This window comes from Amphiprion ocellaris, chromosome 16, assembly GCF_022539595.1.
Source record: "Amphiprion ocellaris isolate individual 3 ecotype Okinawa chromosome 16, ASM2253959v1, whole genome shotgun sequence".
NCBI classification, from domain to species: Eukaryota; Metazoa; Chordata; class Actinopteri; family Pomacentridae; genus Amphiprion; species Amphiprion ocellaris.
In genome coordinates this window covers 12,450,201-12,465,936 of record NC_072781.1, presented here as the reverse complement: position 1 = coordinate 12,465,936, position 15,736 = coordinate 12,450,201, and the positions used below count along the sequence as shown (strand labels likewise).

General features: G+C 38.8%; 2 protein-coding genes across 7 annotated transcripts in view; one reads left to right on the top strand and one right to left on the bottom strand.

The window, feature by feature from the left end:
- The first annotated feature begins 2,849 nt into the window (after positions 1-2,849).
- ap3m1 (adaptor related protein complex 3 subunit mu 1) lies at positions 2,850-10,664 on the top strand. Its single transcript, XM_023289569.3, has 9 exons — positions 2,850-3,007; positions 3,325-3,660; positions 5,203-5,374; positions 5,880-6,017; positions 6,104-6,189; positions 6,288-6,421; positions 6,753-6,960; positions 8,056-8,200; positions 8,353-10,664. The coding sequence occupies exons 2-9, from the start codon at positions 3,388-3,390 to the stop codon at positions 8,451-8,453; spliced, it is 1,257 nt and encodes a 418-aa protein (XP_023145337.1). The 5' UTR covers positions 2,850-3,007; positions 3,325-3,387; the 3' UTR covers positions 8,454-10,664.
- Positions 10,665-10,895: 231 nt separating this feature from the next.
- LOC111581406 (vinculin-like) overlaps positions 10,896-15,736 on the bottom strand; it is a 28,552-nt gene continuing 23,711 nt past the window's right edge. For 4 of the 6 annotated variants that reach the window (XM_023289553.3, XM_055018803.1, XM_023289556.3 and 1 more), the window contains 4 exons: positions 15,359-15,535; positions 14,125-14,328; positions 13,940-14,044; positions 10,896-12,787 (listed from right to left, as the gene is read on the bottom strand). In XM_023289553.3, the coding sequence (XP_023145321.1) occupies positions 12,641-12,787; positions 13,940-14,044; positions 14,125-14,328; positions 15,359-15,535 (633 nt within the window). In that variant the 3' untranslated portion in view covers positions 10,896-12,640. The remainder of the gene's footprint in view (positions 12,788-13,939; positions 14,045-14,124; positions 14,329-15,358; positions 15,536-15,736) is intronic. The other 2 variants (XM_055018804.1, XM_023289561.3) reach the window with 1 other exon arrangement.

The following is a 15,736-nucleotide window of genomic DNA, read 5'->3' as shown; positions in this document are numbered from 1 at the left end:
TGCCAATGGAATGATCAACAACCTCATTTCCCCGGATGGTCACATGGGCTGATTCCCATAAAAACTGTAAATCAATTTCTAATTTAATAATTTACAAACATTGTATAATGTCATAAAAAGCAGCCTGACTGCATCTTGAAAAAGTATGCTTTGGACTAGCCAGAGCTGCACTTGAGTCTGAGCAAAGCAGTATAAGCAAAGGTTTGACTTTGCATAAGTGCTAACAGAAGTTCCATTACTGACCCATCTATAAATATTTGTAATAATGATGTTGTTCGTGTCTCTCATGTAATGCAGTGTTTCATTACCAAGATGCACCAGTCTAAAACCTCATGTGTAGGTTATGCTGGCATCAGTCTTATTGTAAAGAAAAATACACTGGAAGCCACACGCACTAGTCAACATTATTTTTTTTTAAAATATGTAATGCTGAAATAAAGGGGCAGAATTAAAATTAATCAATTTCAGTGCAAGAAGAACGTGACTGTCTGAACAGATACAATTCACAGTTCAAATTAGTGGGTAAAATAACTGCATGCTGAGTAAGTACTAATAAAACATATATGAATATAAAATAAGCTATACTATTTAATAACAACGTGAGAAGCTTAAAATAGCCCAATCTTCCTGGCAACAGAAGTGTTGTGATATACTGATGTTGACATATTGAAATATTAATGTCATGTTGTGTAATACACACATTATAACATTGTCAATAATCCACTGGTGACTAACTGGTCGACACTTACAATACATGAACTACATACAGAACAGTTGTGTTTGCAGACCGTCTCAATTTACCCCCTCACAGTTGTATTCTGAATGTAATCCATTTCCCCAAAAAATAGCAGGAACTCAAATAGATAACATGGATTTGACTGATATCATTATTTTCTTTCAAATTTTCTATAGATGTCACAATAATATCATCGATTCTTTCGTTATGACAACCTCATAATGTGGTGAAATTTTGATATTGTGACAGCCCTATGTGAAGTAGACTGTAATTCTTTTACTATGAGGACATTGACCTATGAGGACACATGGACGTGGAAAGTATGAATTGGCCCTTAGCCAAACTAAATGTATAAATAATAGTGTCCCAGTAGAGTCAGACTGTTCCAAGACATTCACTCTATAAAATGTCAAGAGGTTCAATACCTGATTTTGCAGTTCCCCTCAGCTCTATGGAGCATTTCAGTTATTGTTTTGGTTTAACAGCCTGCAACTTTTGGATCAGACTTATGACTCTAATCTACATAATTTTCAGCCGAAATTTATTCATAAAGCACTTTTAAAAACAACAGTTGAAGTGCTGTACAATTAAAATAGCAAAACCATAAAACATAATGAGCAAAAGACAAATCCGAAGAAAAAGACATTAAGGTAGTAAAGAATAACAGATCAAAACACAATAAGTATGGAGTCACAGGAGTGCCACAATAAAATATAACTAACTAACTAGCTAAATAACTAACTAACTAACTAACTAACTAACTAACTAAATAAATAAATAAATAAATAAATGTGTAAATATAAAGAGAAATAAATAAATAAATAAGGAAATAAATGTGCAAATATAAAGAGAAATAAATGTGTAAATATAAAGAGAAATAAATAAATAATGAAATAAATGTGTAAATATAAAGAGAAATAAATAAATAAGTAAATAAATGTGTAAATATAAAGAGAAATAAATAAATAAAAAATAAGGAAATAAATGTGGAAATATAAAGATAAATAAATAAATCTGTTAAAAAATAAGGAAATAAATTTGTAAATATAAAGAGGAATGAATAAATAAATAAATAAATAAATAAAAAGGTAAATTTTGTCTTTGCTTTTCCCTTTTCTTTTTTCCTTTTATTTTCCCATTTTGTCATTGTCTTTTCCTTTTGTCATTGCTTTTTACTTTTGTCATTGCTCTGTGAGACAAAGTTAGTGAGCAGCTGGTGAACATGGAGAAGGCGCAAAGATTCAAATGTTTATAGGTTTTATTGCATTTAGAGATTTAAGAGACAAATACAGCTAGAATCTGCTTTATTGGCCAAATATGTGTACATACATAATTTTTAAAAAAAAATCTGCACTCTAAGTACTTTGACAAAAAAAAGCAACCCAACAAACACATATTTTTAAACAATGGTAGCAGGTTAGGCATGTTTAACTATTATGTGCAGGATATTTTACCTGAACCAAATTCAGTGCAAATTGTGCAGATTGTGATGACAGGAGTAAGTGAAGGTACTGACAATACATTCAGGGTTATTGATATTTAACATACAAGTAGTTTGATAGTGGTGCAGACAGCAGCTTTGCCAGTATCAAATATTAACCAGTATCTAGTAGAGAGTAGGGTTCACTGGTAGGGATTCAAAAAAGGTTGTCTCTGTATTTTACTCAGGAGCTGGTGGACATTGGCTCCTGTGCTCAGCTTGTGTGAGGTCCTGGTTATAAATTTACTTTGTATTTCTCTGGTGGATCTCAGTTTAAGATTGTCTGTGGGTTAATTTACAAAGATTTTTTCAGCAAAATATTTAAAAATGAAGACTAGACCATTGAAATCCGACATACTGGCTAAAAAGAAGGCGGTGGGGTTTACATTTTTTTTTTTTTTTTTTTTGCTAAGTAAGACTTGGTTATTCTGCAAGAAAACATGCATGGACACCTGCAAGGTGCTGCTCAGGGTACTAAAGCCCCAGAGAGTAACGTGCAGTGGCTGAGTGTAGCTGCCCGCAGAGTTTGCCTGATTAAAAAGGCAGAAACTTTGCTGTGAAAATGTCTCTCGAGTTAAAGCTAGATTTTTGTCAGTATGTACACCGTTCAGAATACATTTAAGCTCTTCATTAAGTGTATTTTTGTGTGCTTTTATGGTTTGTCGACTTGTACCGGTGACTCGGTTGTGTTTACGTGTGCACACTTCTGCAGGCGTATCCTCAGCGGCTCAGGCAGCTCTGCCATATTGGCACCAACTGAAAATCTTGGCACGGTCAGCTGGAGTTAGCAGGTAAAACTTTTTAAAAACCCCGAAACTTTGCGCGCATTTCTATGTCCATGTTTGCTTTCGTGTGGCTGCGACGCCCTTTTTCTACCAAGTTTATTTCATTTTCAAGCAAATGGTAGAAATGTCCGAAGTTGTCAGTGTCAGTTTGCTAACCAGCCGGTTAAGTTGCCTGAGCTTCAAGTTAGTTTGACACACTGACAGTAGGTAGATGTTGACTACTGGTGATACTGCTCTACGTTTACATTGTTTTTATTTGGACACAGTTAAATAAATAATTGAAATAACTGCTGATTTATTCTCTTCCTGTCTGTCTTACTTAGCAACAGAGCACAACAGTCAACAACAACAACAACAACAACAACAGCCATATTGTTGCAGCTGAGATGATCCACAGCCTGTTCCTGATTAACCACTCAGGAGACATCTTCCTGGAGAAACACTGGAAGAGTGTCATCAGCCGAAGTGTGTGCGATTACTTTTTCGAGGTCAAGGAGAAGGCGGTGGACCCTGAGAATGTGCCCCCCGTCCTGCAGACCCCACACCACTATCTCATCTCCATATACAGGGGAAAGCTCTTCTTCCTGTCTGTTGTCCAGACTGAAGTCCCCCCGCTGTTTGTCATCGAGTTCCTGCACAGAGTGGCAGACACATTTCAGGTGTGCTTTGAGCTGAATGAACATTTTCACAGTTTAGATGGCTTACGATTCACAAGTGACCGCAGAATGCATCTCAGATGGTCAGATTTCATTTTCCTGAACTGATTTTGATAGAAAATTACCACTGGGGGATCAACAAGCCAGAGAGGAACACGTAGTGTATATTTTATAGCTTGACAACTTCAAACTTCAACCCTAGCTGTATACTGTGATGTTTGACAAGGCAATATAAATGTGGGAACAAATCCCAGTGTGTCCTAAGTGTACTTAAGCTGACCTGAATAGCTGCAAGTTGATGTTTTTAAATCACTCTTAAGCATTGGTGTAGGAGTATTTCCCCTGTACTTACCCAAAAACAGCCACAGATAACGTATCAGTGCACATCTTAAAGTAGCCTTGCAGTCTTCAGTGTAATCTGTGGTATTCAAACAAAGATATTGACCACAGTGACTCCTCCAAAACAACATAAACACCCCAGTAAAACTGCACCAAGTGTGTGGAGAAGTGCTATTTTCTGGGCAAACTCAAGGAACAAATATTTTTTCCATAAATCGAACACAACAGTGCATATTTAAACTCAGTCAGCAAGAAAATAAGCAGTTTCCAATGCTTACACAGATGACTGTTGCAAACTAGAGGGAGAAAAATCTCCAGAATGAGACAATGCAACAGACGTAACGTTAGATAACATCATTAAACCAGCAGACAAGGGTGTGTGTGTGTTGATAAGTGGTGGAAGAAATATTTAGAGCCTGATACATGCTGCATTTATGGGGCCAGGGACATTTTATAGGGAGTAAAAATTTCCAGTATTGAAACACTGGTTGATATTCTTTTTACATATGTCAGAAGTATGTAAGTATTGAAAAGTGATACGTACTCTGCTACATGTGCTGCAGACAGTTGTGAGAGTATTTTAAAGAATGGAATTGGTGCCCCTCTGCTGAAATGACTTTGTAATGACATTGTTTCTAAATTACCACATGCATTGTTTATTTACAGCAAATTTTCAGCAAAAAAAAATAAAGTTTTCATGTTGGACAGCATACAATCCATACCAATATATCTGTAATTAGCCTGTATAGTAAATAGGCCAGCAGACGTATCAACCATGCTCTAGAGGTATTTATATTCAGTGTGTGTTGTGTGTTTAAGTTGGAAAATAGGACAAAATCAAATCACTTAAAAAAAAAAAAAGACACTGAAAAAAATGGTTGATTTTTGAGTGTGCTGTTGTAGAGTTCACAAAGGCAGTGGAGGAGCTACTCCCAGCCCCAACATGATAAACAAACTGCAGATAGTATTTAATCATTTCCTTTTAGTAAAGCAGTCAGGAATTCTGATTTCCCATACCCACTCCAAAAACAATATAGTACACATTTTTGTATGTTGCACATCCTATTTTTAAAATTATATGTAGCATGAATTTAGAGCACAGCACAGAGACAATATACATTGACAAGGTTTTCTGCAAAAAGCTGATTTTGTGTAAGTCTAGTGTTGACTCTAGTGTAACAGTTGTTGTTGTTTTTTTGTCAATAGGACTACTTTGGCGAATGCTCAGAAGGTGTGATCAAGGACAACTTGGTGACAGTTTACGAGCTGCTGGAGGAAATGCTGGACAATGGGTTTCCGCTAGCAACGGAGTCCAACGTCCTCAAGGAGATGATCAGGCCTCCCAATATCCTGCGATCGGTCGTCAATACACTCACAGGTAAACAGATGTCACATTTATTCTGGTGTTAAAAGTTGGTCTAAGCTCATGACCCAGTGTTTACTTAATTCTAAAGCAAATACAGGTCTGTCGATTTGAATCTTTAGAAGACTGTTATCTGATATTTGGGAGTTATAATCATTTGCAGTGAAAACAAAAAAGTTGTTGTTGAAGTTTAAAATGAAACAAACTCTAACACAACACTCTTTGTTTATTCATGTATGTTGAATTTAGAGGACTTCAGAATTTTTGTCTTCCAGTGTTGATTGACTATTACTTGTTACATGTAACGAAGCAGATAGCGCTGTTGACGGGATTTTGCTGGAGACCTCAGAGTGGTGATAACAGATAGAGAGAGAAGCTAAACTGCCACTATTTAAAAGGAATCAGTGAAACCAAACAACATACAGTGGCTGAATGTCCGATCCAAGGGTCTGCCTTCTCTACAGTCTGTAATGTTAATGTGTGCCTTCATGTTTTCCCCTTTATGTTGTCTGTTTTCCAGGAGGTAGCAATGTTGGAGATACCTTGCCAACAGGTCAACTGTCCAACGTCCCATGGAGGCGAGCTGGTGTTAAATACACCAATAATGAAGCATATTTTGATGTCGTAGAGGAAATAGATGCCATCCTGGACAAATCGGGTACAACAACCACTTATTTGATCACCATAGATAAGGACTGTATTCATTCCTTTAAGCTCATATAATTTTATAACGTTCTTATACAGGTACAACAGTATTTGCAGAGATCCAGGGTGTGGTTGAAGCCTGTGTGAGGCTCACTGGGATGCCTGACCTGACTCTGTCCTTTATGGTGGGTTCATTTCCTTTTCGCTTTGTGTTTTTCTGTCTGTACTTCAGCGGTCTGCTTGTACAAGTGTGAAATTCACTCACAGTTGTTTCTGATGACAGAATCCTCGCCTTCTCGATGACATGAGTTTCCACCCGTGTGTGCGGTTTAAGCGCTGGGAGTCGGAGCGCGTCTTGTCTTTCATCCCACCAGATGGAAACTTTACACTCATGACTTATCATGTCAGCTCTCAAAAGTAAGCACAGGCATCATTATGTGTCTTCATGACACATAATGAATTAGCCACACAACAGAATTACCCCCCTGGCTTCTATTCTGGTCACAAGCAAGAATTAGTGATATGAAATTAGTCAGTTTCCTCAAGACTAATTAGCAGATGTGACCTATAGATAGATGAGGTGTAGTGTAAAAATCAGGCCTGATAATCAATATATTGCAGCCACAATCTTTGTTTTGTTTTGGGGTTTTTTGTAGTAATTTCTGCACTTGTCACTGACTAAACTTGTAAACACAAGCTGGCTGCTGTCTGCCTTTGTGGTCACTTCTGTCCGTTTTTACTTCCTCAGTCTTGTAGCCATTCCAGTGTACGTGAAGCAGAACATCAATTTCTTTGAGACGGGATCTTGTGGTCGTCTGGATATCACCATCGGACCAAAGCAGAACATGGGCAAGACAGTGGAGGGCTTGATGGTCACTATCCACATGCCTAAAGTTGTGCTCAGTGCCAACCTCACGGCCACACAGGGAAACTACACCTATGATCTCACTACCAAGGTAACCACCCACCACAAGGCTGGGATAAAGTAGGGCTGTGTTAAATTAGATGTTATATCTCCTTTCACTTTTGAATGTGGACCCTTTTGTCAAGTCAACCATCATGCTGCTAAGTTTTTGTAGATTTTTTAAAAATACATCTCATCCACCTCCCTCCTACATGTTAGATTTGTAACCACTGTAGCATTACAACCAAATGAGATTTCTGTTCATATTAATTCTTGTCTTTTTAACCCTCTGAATTCCAAGTGTTTTTTGATCAAATTTTTACTCACCTTGGACTCAGTTTTCACTCCAGCACAACGTCGTGCACCTCTGTGGAAACAGCTCAACAATGGTTACAAGTAGAGGGAGGTCAGAAATGTCTTCACTTAAATATATAAATATCCTAAATTAGAAAATACAGAAATAAAAGAAAGTTGAAAAGTGTCGGAAAAAAACTAGAATCGACATCAACATTTTTCCTGGTGCCTACAGGTGATACCAACACTGAATAAAAATATTGACTTGACATTCTATAAATATTTTAGGACTTATATTTTGAATTTATTTCCATACTTGCCTCCTATCTGCTCTGTGTAAACACAGCCCCCACCCCCAGTACAGCTGAATTTTTGTCATGACTTTTGGTCATAGCTGAGTCACTAATGACGTCTCGGTGGTGCCGAGCAGTGCAGAATTTACATATTTTTTTTCACAATATGGTTATTTCAAATGTATTTTTGGCAAAAATTTCTAAACGAGTCATGTAGAATGAAGCAGTTGAGTAGCAATACAATTCTTTGTGTTTTCAGTTTCTGGCTCTGATAAATAGTGTTATTTTTGCTTTATAAAAAAAAAACCATGCCTTTCAAACCTACCTCCAGGTTTTGGGTTTCAAAGGATCTATGACGCATCCACCAAAAACATATATGCCATCAAAGAGGATCACATGCAGACCAACTGGCCATTTCAGATGGTTTTTACTGTTTTAGATTTTCTTGTACATAGTCTTGTAAGGCTTGACTGGTTCTATAGTGAAGCAGTTGATGTAACTTTGACAAGACGTGGTGGTCAAACTAAAATTAAAATGCATTCATTCTGTCTTTTTGGTAGGTGTTGGTTTGGGACATTGGGAAGCTTAACCCCCAGAAGCTTCCTAACTTGCGAGGCAGTCTGAGTATGCAGGCAGGAGCCCCCAAACCTGAAGAGAACCCCTCACTCAACATTGATCTAAAGATACAGCAGCTGGCCATATCAGGTAATCCTTGCATCATGATATCTTAATCTAAGTTCAAAAACATTGCTAGTCAGTCCATTTAGCTCCGTTATGTCCGTCCGTTGCTCCTGACAGCATTAATGGTTGTGATCGCAGTAACAGTGTTAAAGATGTTTAATTTGATCTCTGTGCAGGTCTTAAAGTGAGTCGCCTTGACATGTATGGGGAGAAGTACAAGCCATTTAAAGGGGTCAAATATCTGACGAAAGCGGGGAAATTCCAAGTTCGGACCTAAGTGACGATTATCAGAGGCCAAAGGCTGGCAATCCAATGTGCCAAATAGGAGGCCAGGTCACCACAATGCTGAGTCATCTCACCAATACGGCTTACATGTCCATGTTATTAATGAACAATTCTGCATTCTTACAGTTATTTATTATATGTTTGGCATTAAACACACACACGCACACATACACATATACATATATATACACACACAGTACCTATAGAAAGTCCACTTCTTTAGAGGTTTTTCCTTTTTATTGTTTTAGTACAATATAATTTGTTTTTTGAGAAGATTTTACAAAAACTGACTCTTTCATGTCCAACAATGTCAATTAGCCAAAAAACCTTTTGGCCACGATTACAGCATTGATCTTGTGGGGATTGATCTCAGTCAGCCTTGCTAGTTGGGACACTTCTGTTCTACACCATTCATATTTGCAGAATTACTCTGGCTCTGTCGGTTGTGAGGCTATTAACGAATAGCCTTTTTCAAGTCATGATGCAGCCACCGCCATGCTTCACGGCAGAGATGGCATGTTTGTAATGATGTACAGTGCTTAGTTTCTGCTGAGCATAGTCTGATTGCCTAAAAGCTCAATTTTGGTCCTGGAGCGTTCTTCCAGTTGACTTTAGAGTCTCTCCCATGCTTTCTGGCAAACTATGGTGGAGAATCAATATGAGCTTTGTTCAACAGCGGCTTTCGCTTTCTTTCCTATAAAGCTTTGACTGGTAAAGAACAGGTAATAGATGTTGTATGGATAGTCTCTCCTATCAAAGATGCTGAAGTTTGTAACTCCTTCAGAGGAATCATCAGTGTCTTGGTGGCTTCCCTAAATAGTCTCTTTTTTTCTCCACTGATTTGGGGAATTTCTTGCGTTCATCCCCGGACATACCTTTTCATGGAGTTCCTTCAAGTGTTATTTTGTTTTTCATGGTTTTGTTATAGCCAGTAGCACTTACTCACTAGTGACAAGACCTTTCAGATATAGGTGTCATTATACTGCAATCATATGAGACACATTTACTGCACTCAGTGTGATCTCCACTTAACTAGAACCTGTATTTAATTAGGTGAGTCACTTTATAGTTATTAATAATATAGTTGCCAGGAAATAATTTGACATGAAAGGATCATTTTGTAAATTGTTGTCAAAACAAGCTAAATTAAATTGCCAATTCAGTGTTGAAAAGCAATAAAAGAGGGAAAATTTCTGAGGACGATGAGCACTTTCTATAGGCACTATATATGTGATAATATTTTTGTGCCTGTAAAGGGAAGCCTTAACAATCAGTCTGAATTTTTTGAAGTGCTATTAGTTTCTATCCAGTTTAAATGTGCTGCAATGTATTAATCATTCCTTTTTTTGGATTATTTTTTATTTTTTGTATCTAACACTTTGTGAGTGTTGCTTAAGGAGAATATTTTGGTTTGAAAAAGGACACTTACAGTTCACTGCCTTGCTCATTAGTTCACCACCACAATCAAACAATCTTACCTGCATGTTGCCTAAAAGTCAACAGATATGCCTTCAAAAACCTGTTTGCTTAAGGTAGACAGTTTTTTTTTATATATATATGTTTATTTTTGAAAAATCTAGTGTAGTGTGTCTTGAGACACTGTCTTTAGTGCAGGTATTTTTGCACATATTCACTCTTTATTGTGGCCTTTATAGAGTAGGTAAAGTGCTTTGTGCAGCACAAACTGCATGTTTCGAACACCTGAGGGAAAAATATTTTATAGATACATATCTTATATTGAAGGTACACAGTTTGGTGTAAGAAGCACTCTGAAATCTACAAGATTCTCACATAATCTTGATTGCAACTTCTTTTATATACGGTCTGTGTTCTTTAATCAGCACAGCATTTGCACAATCAGTTGTCCACGTGGAAAATACTACTTAGAGCTCTTGTATGAAGTTGAATCTGTATTTCTGTTTATAAGATATCCTATAAAAACTTTAAAAATTGTAGGAATGTGTGCTTTTTTTTTTTCTTTTGGCCTGTCGATTGAACCAAACTGGTGGTAAAATCTCAGCCTCTGGATGGATTGTTTTGAAGTGTATTCATTTATTGACTGTGCCCAGAAGATTAATCCTACTGACTTTGATGACCCTTTGATATTTTGTCCTGGCATTACCAATAGGCTGACTTTTGTGTGTGAGCTTTGCGGCCAACAGGCATTGGTATCCCCTTTAATAAACTGTGATGACTTTGGTGACCCACTACCTTTTTATGTTGTGCCACCAGCAGATACAATTTTGTCCAATACTTTGCTGCACTGAACTAATCACAGTGTTCTTGTGTGTTTAGTGCCAAGTAGCAAAAGCTGGCACGCTAACAGACACCTGAGTCGGTAAACATGATAAAAATACATGTCAAACTTGGCTCAGCGTACTGACATTTAGTACTTATGGAGACTCATGAAGGCGAGTTAAGAGGCCAACTCCACTCATCTTTACAATCTTTTATTCTTCCAAGGCACAGCAGATGTGTTGGCAGGGCTAGAAGCTATCAGAATACATTCAGGGTGTGAATGAACACATCAAGTACACACAGATCTACACCCTGTCGCTCTCAGTGAGGGGTCAGTGACTGCTACATGCTCAGTAGGCCCAAATAAAAATGAAAATGCAGTTAACATTCTGTGCTGCTATTCAGGGCTCAGTCCCCGATCATCATGGGGACAACTCACTAATACTGTTCAGGTGAAGAGACTTCACACAGACACACACTTACAGAACCTCCATTTAACATTTAACTTTAGTCAGCCTTTATAAAAAAAAAATGAATGAATGAAAATATGCATTCACTGATCTAGTTACTTGCAATATAGACTCACCAATCTTTATTCCTTTAATCCCAGTTACACTTATTTTAAACAGTTTTTTTGGATTTAAACCTGAAAATGTCTAGACTGTGAGGCTGGCATCAACATGTGATATCACATAAAAAAAAGCTTGTTTTTGTTGTCAAACCACCGGGGTCATCTAAAAAATGGTTTTAAAGTGATGCTTTAGAGCATCAGAGTGGGACTACTGAGATCACAAGTGGAGAAAAGTCTAAAAACCAGATGATGAAAGGCTGTAAAATCATTGGCTTTGATAACGTTTGAAAAATCCCAAACAGTTCAACTGTTACAGAGTGCAGACACAAAAAAACTACAAGTAGATTTAAAAAAAGATGCAAAGCAGAGGGAAACATTCACAACTTTTTTTTGCTAAAAAATAACAGACCTCAAAAAGTGTTCCAGGGTCTCTAAAGAAAATGGTCTGTAGTGTTGTTTGTAATAACCTGGATTTTTAGTGTTAAGAACTTTATGAAGCTTACAGTAAAATAAATCCTTTGGTTTTGTTCACTGTGAAAGTTAAATAAAATGAAAACATAAAAACTCAAAACACGCATTAAAAACATCTAAACCTCTTCCTCAATCAACAAAATACAGCTTTGTGACTGACAACCATACACTTTTTTTTTTTCAAATTATACTTTTGAAACTGTATCATCTGTATCTATAACGCTTCAATCCAGAAGACTTTTTAGTTGTTCAAGTATAAACGTCACCGGACAGCAGTGATGATGTATCACCTATGAATTCGTAGATCTTTAGTTAAGAACAGCGTTATCACTACAAGTAAACATGAAGAGAGGAGAGCTCATCAGCTCACGCAAGACTCCACACTTTAGTGTTAAACCTCATAGCTGAGTATTGTCCATAAAACAAATTATTATTGTATGTACATTAGACAATAAGAAACTCTCACTGGAAAAAAAAACTGAATGCAAAGTAAACGTCCTCTAGTACCTTAATGTCATAATTTGCCTTTAGAAAATAGAAAAAATTTTCATGCAAAAAATATATACCTGGGATTTGGATAAAGTCTCGTAACACAACATACCAAAAATATATATTAAAAACTGTCTCCCATAAGCCTGCGTGACTCCACAGTTACAGATTAAAGAAACTGGAGAGCAAAGCTGAACTCACTCCAATAAATGAAACCTGCGTGGTACCAAATCTGAAGATTCCTGACGCGCACACCCAAACTACAGTGGAGAACGGCTCAAAATCCTGCAGCTTCCTCTTGAGGTGCACATGCTCGCTCATAGTGAGTTGGCACATCACTACTTATACTCAAGGCTTGTGCTATTTATGCAAAGTTAAGAGTGTTTGCTAGTTTCAGTGACCAGGTATGTTTATTGGTACCAGGGGGTCTTGCGCACCCAGCGGAGGGTGAATCCTGCATCTGTGCGGATCTTGATGGAAGCTGCTTCGGCTTCTCTCACCGTCTCCTTCACGGACTGCATCAGATTCTGGGCGTTGTGGACCAGCATCTCTGTGGCCTGGTCGGGGAAACATTCAGAGGTGAAGCAGTTACGAGTGAAGTAACATAGATGGAGTGAAAGCAGTATTATCAAATGTTATCAAAAGTACCAACACAAATACTATATATGTATGTATTTTAAAAGTAAAACAAAAATGTCCCTTGTAAACAATACATCATTACGTATTAAGGAGCTTTTTACTGTTGTAGCTGGTTGATGTGGAGCTAGTACTAACTACTTTATAACCTGTTATTTAGGTATTTTAGTCAAGCTTAAGAGTCAGAACCCCACTAGTCATAATACAAATCTGAGGATTTGTGATGCGTTTAAGGTGGTAGGATAAAAAAAGTAGGGATGTCCGACATTGGCTTTTCTGCCAATAACTGATATCCCGATATTGTCCAACTCTCAATTTCTGATTCCGATATCAACCGATACCGATATATGTTGGTTTGGAAATAATTCCAAACCACAAACATATTGTTAGTCAGGCACAGCAAGCTCGTTACTGCAGCCACACTTCCTGTTTACACGCTTCACGACGCAGTTTGATGATGTGATCATTTGCGCGCTGTTTTCATGATGGGCCAAAAAAAAAAAAGGATAACGATATTGACCAATATTACAATCTTATGCCAACATCGGGCTGATAATATTAGTGGGCCGATATTGTCGGACATCCCTACAAAAAAGCAACAAGAGAATGTTCTGTTGTGTGTTTTAATTTTGGACTTTTCTTTATTCAGACCCTTTTTGTGAAACAGTGGAGGATGTAACATCTTTGAGTCTCCAATTCTTGAGACATTTAGAGAGAAAATGTCTCCTCTACTTGGTAAAACTGCTTGATTAAGAGTACTTAATTACTTTCCAGCACTGTTGGAGGTATTTGGGATGCATTGGTTCAATATGTTCAGTCACGATCTGTACTGATGTTAACTTGATCAGCTTTTGACCCTGATATGACCAATTCATTGTCTTCGAAACTGAGTGACATCCATTCAGCCAAGGCATCAACTGAGCTTTTACTGCTGTACAATTGCATGACGGGTTCTAATGACTTGACTAATGACAGGAAAAAGATAGTGCTGGCACGGAACTGTAGTAGCTGTATCATAAAGGAAAGGCTTGTTTGTGCATCCCTATAAATGAAGTGCAGTTCTGTGAGTTTACCTGCTCTGACTCCTCTTCACTGATGTTTGTCCGTCCCAGCATGGTGGCTTTGACAGTAGACAGGATCTTCAGCTGAGTACTGATAGTTGGGATTCGCTCACAAACCTTTGGAAGGAGGGAAATATGTAAACTGTTTTCTGTTCAAGACAAAGAGACTGTTTGTGTCTGCACGAGTTTGTTGTCACCTGCAGCAGATTAGTTCTGATGCGTCTGTCGGTGCACTGCTTGGCCACCTCTTTAGCCAGTCTCGTCACCTCATCTGATGCCTTGGCAATGTCCTTAGCACACTGGATCAGCGCCCGCTTGTTCCCGCTTCCGCCGCGCACCAGTCGAGACATTTCTGCCATCAGCAGAGCCATCCGCTTGGCTGCTGCTATGATGTCGTTGCCCTGAAGAATGGGGAGGAGGCAGAGGAGGAAGCAGTAAGAGCTGCGATCAGAGCAGCGGGGCTTCGGATGAGAGAGATCCGGATGGAAACATTGTGTTTGAGCCATGTTTCCACACATTTAATAACAATCAAATAAATGTAGGAGAATGAAAGCAGTGTTATCAACCACTTAACAAATGCTAGTGCTTTGTATTTCTGGGTTTGAACTATAAAAGCCAAACAGCATTACAATGAAGCGTGAACACTGCATGCAGTGTCAGTGCAAGTTAGCAATTATTTTTCAACCCTCATGGAAGAAAATATGAAATCTCATTTTTTATTTATTATTGAGCTTCTCATCAGGTCACTCACATCACAGTGAGCCTGAGGTTAGTTTCCATGAAGTGATGTTCACAGTGTTTAAGTGATTAGTGCACACCCCGAGGCTAAGAAGCAGAAGCAGGTGATCATACTGGATAAGCAGGCGGTCTAACATCAAAGCTACATCACCCAGAAGTCTTTGGGAAACTGTCATCCTTGGCTTCACAGGTTGGCCAGACAACGAATGACTGACAACAGTGGTAACAGCGAGACAGAGCGCCTGGCTCCTCCTTTGAACCACTTTACCTAATCGTGAACATAAGGGATGGACTTGGGAAGCCAGTACCAGTTTATCCACGTGGTGCAACAAACAAACTTGCCATTTAGTGCAGCCTTAGCATCAGCATAACCCTGTGTCTAATGCAGCAACAGTAAAACAGCAGCCACAGCTGGTTGGAGGTTTCCGTGGTAGTGGCAGATGCAGAGCTTATTGTTGGCACAGTCCCAGTCACTGTCAGCTAGGACTCCAGGGTGTTTCTGGTCCTGCAGGGCTTTCCTTGTGGGGTGCATTTATCTGTTTGCATGCGTGGATGTACGTGCATGTGTGTGTGTTGTGGGGTCAAACAGTACTATATGATCCTCCCAGCTGTTTAAAACACTGGCGGACTTTCACAAATACTATCTGACCCGCATCTGGTTGTGTGTGCTCATGTGCATGTATGTGCGCAGACCTTGCTGGACCACTTGCGCGCCTCCTGGTGGAGAGACTGGGCAGCTGCCAGAATGGGTTGATTGACAGGCTGGTTGGAGGGCATCATCAGCAGCTCTGGCTCATAGTCATCCTCACCATCAGTAAACTCATCTTCATCATCTACCTCCCTCTCCTCTACTGCCTCCTCATCCTCAGGCTGGGCCGGGCAGGAGGGGAGGGATTGGAGGTGGTGGTTGGAAGAGCAGGATTGATCGGGGGTGGGAAGGAAAGGGAGGGAGGCAAGGGGGGGAGGAGGGAAAAAAAGGAGGAATGTGGAGAAGAAGGGAAGCCAGGGATGGCAGGAGGGAAGGAAGCATGGGAAAAGGAGGCATTTAGTACAGTATGAGAGGCACCGGAT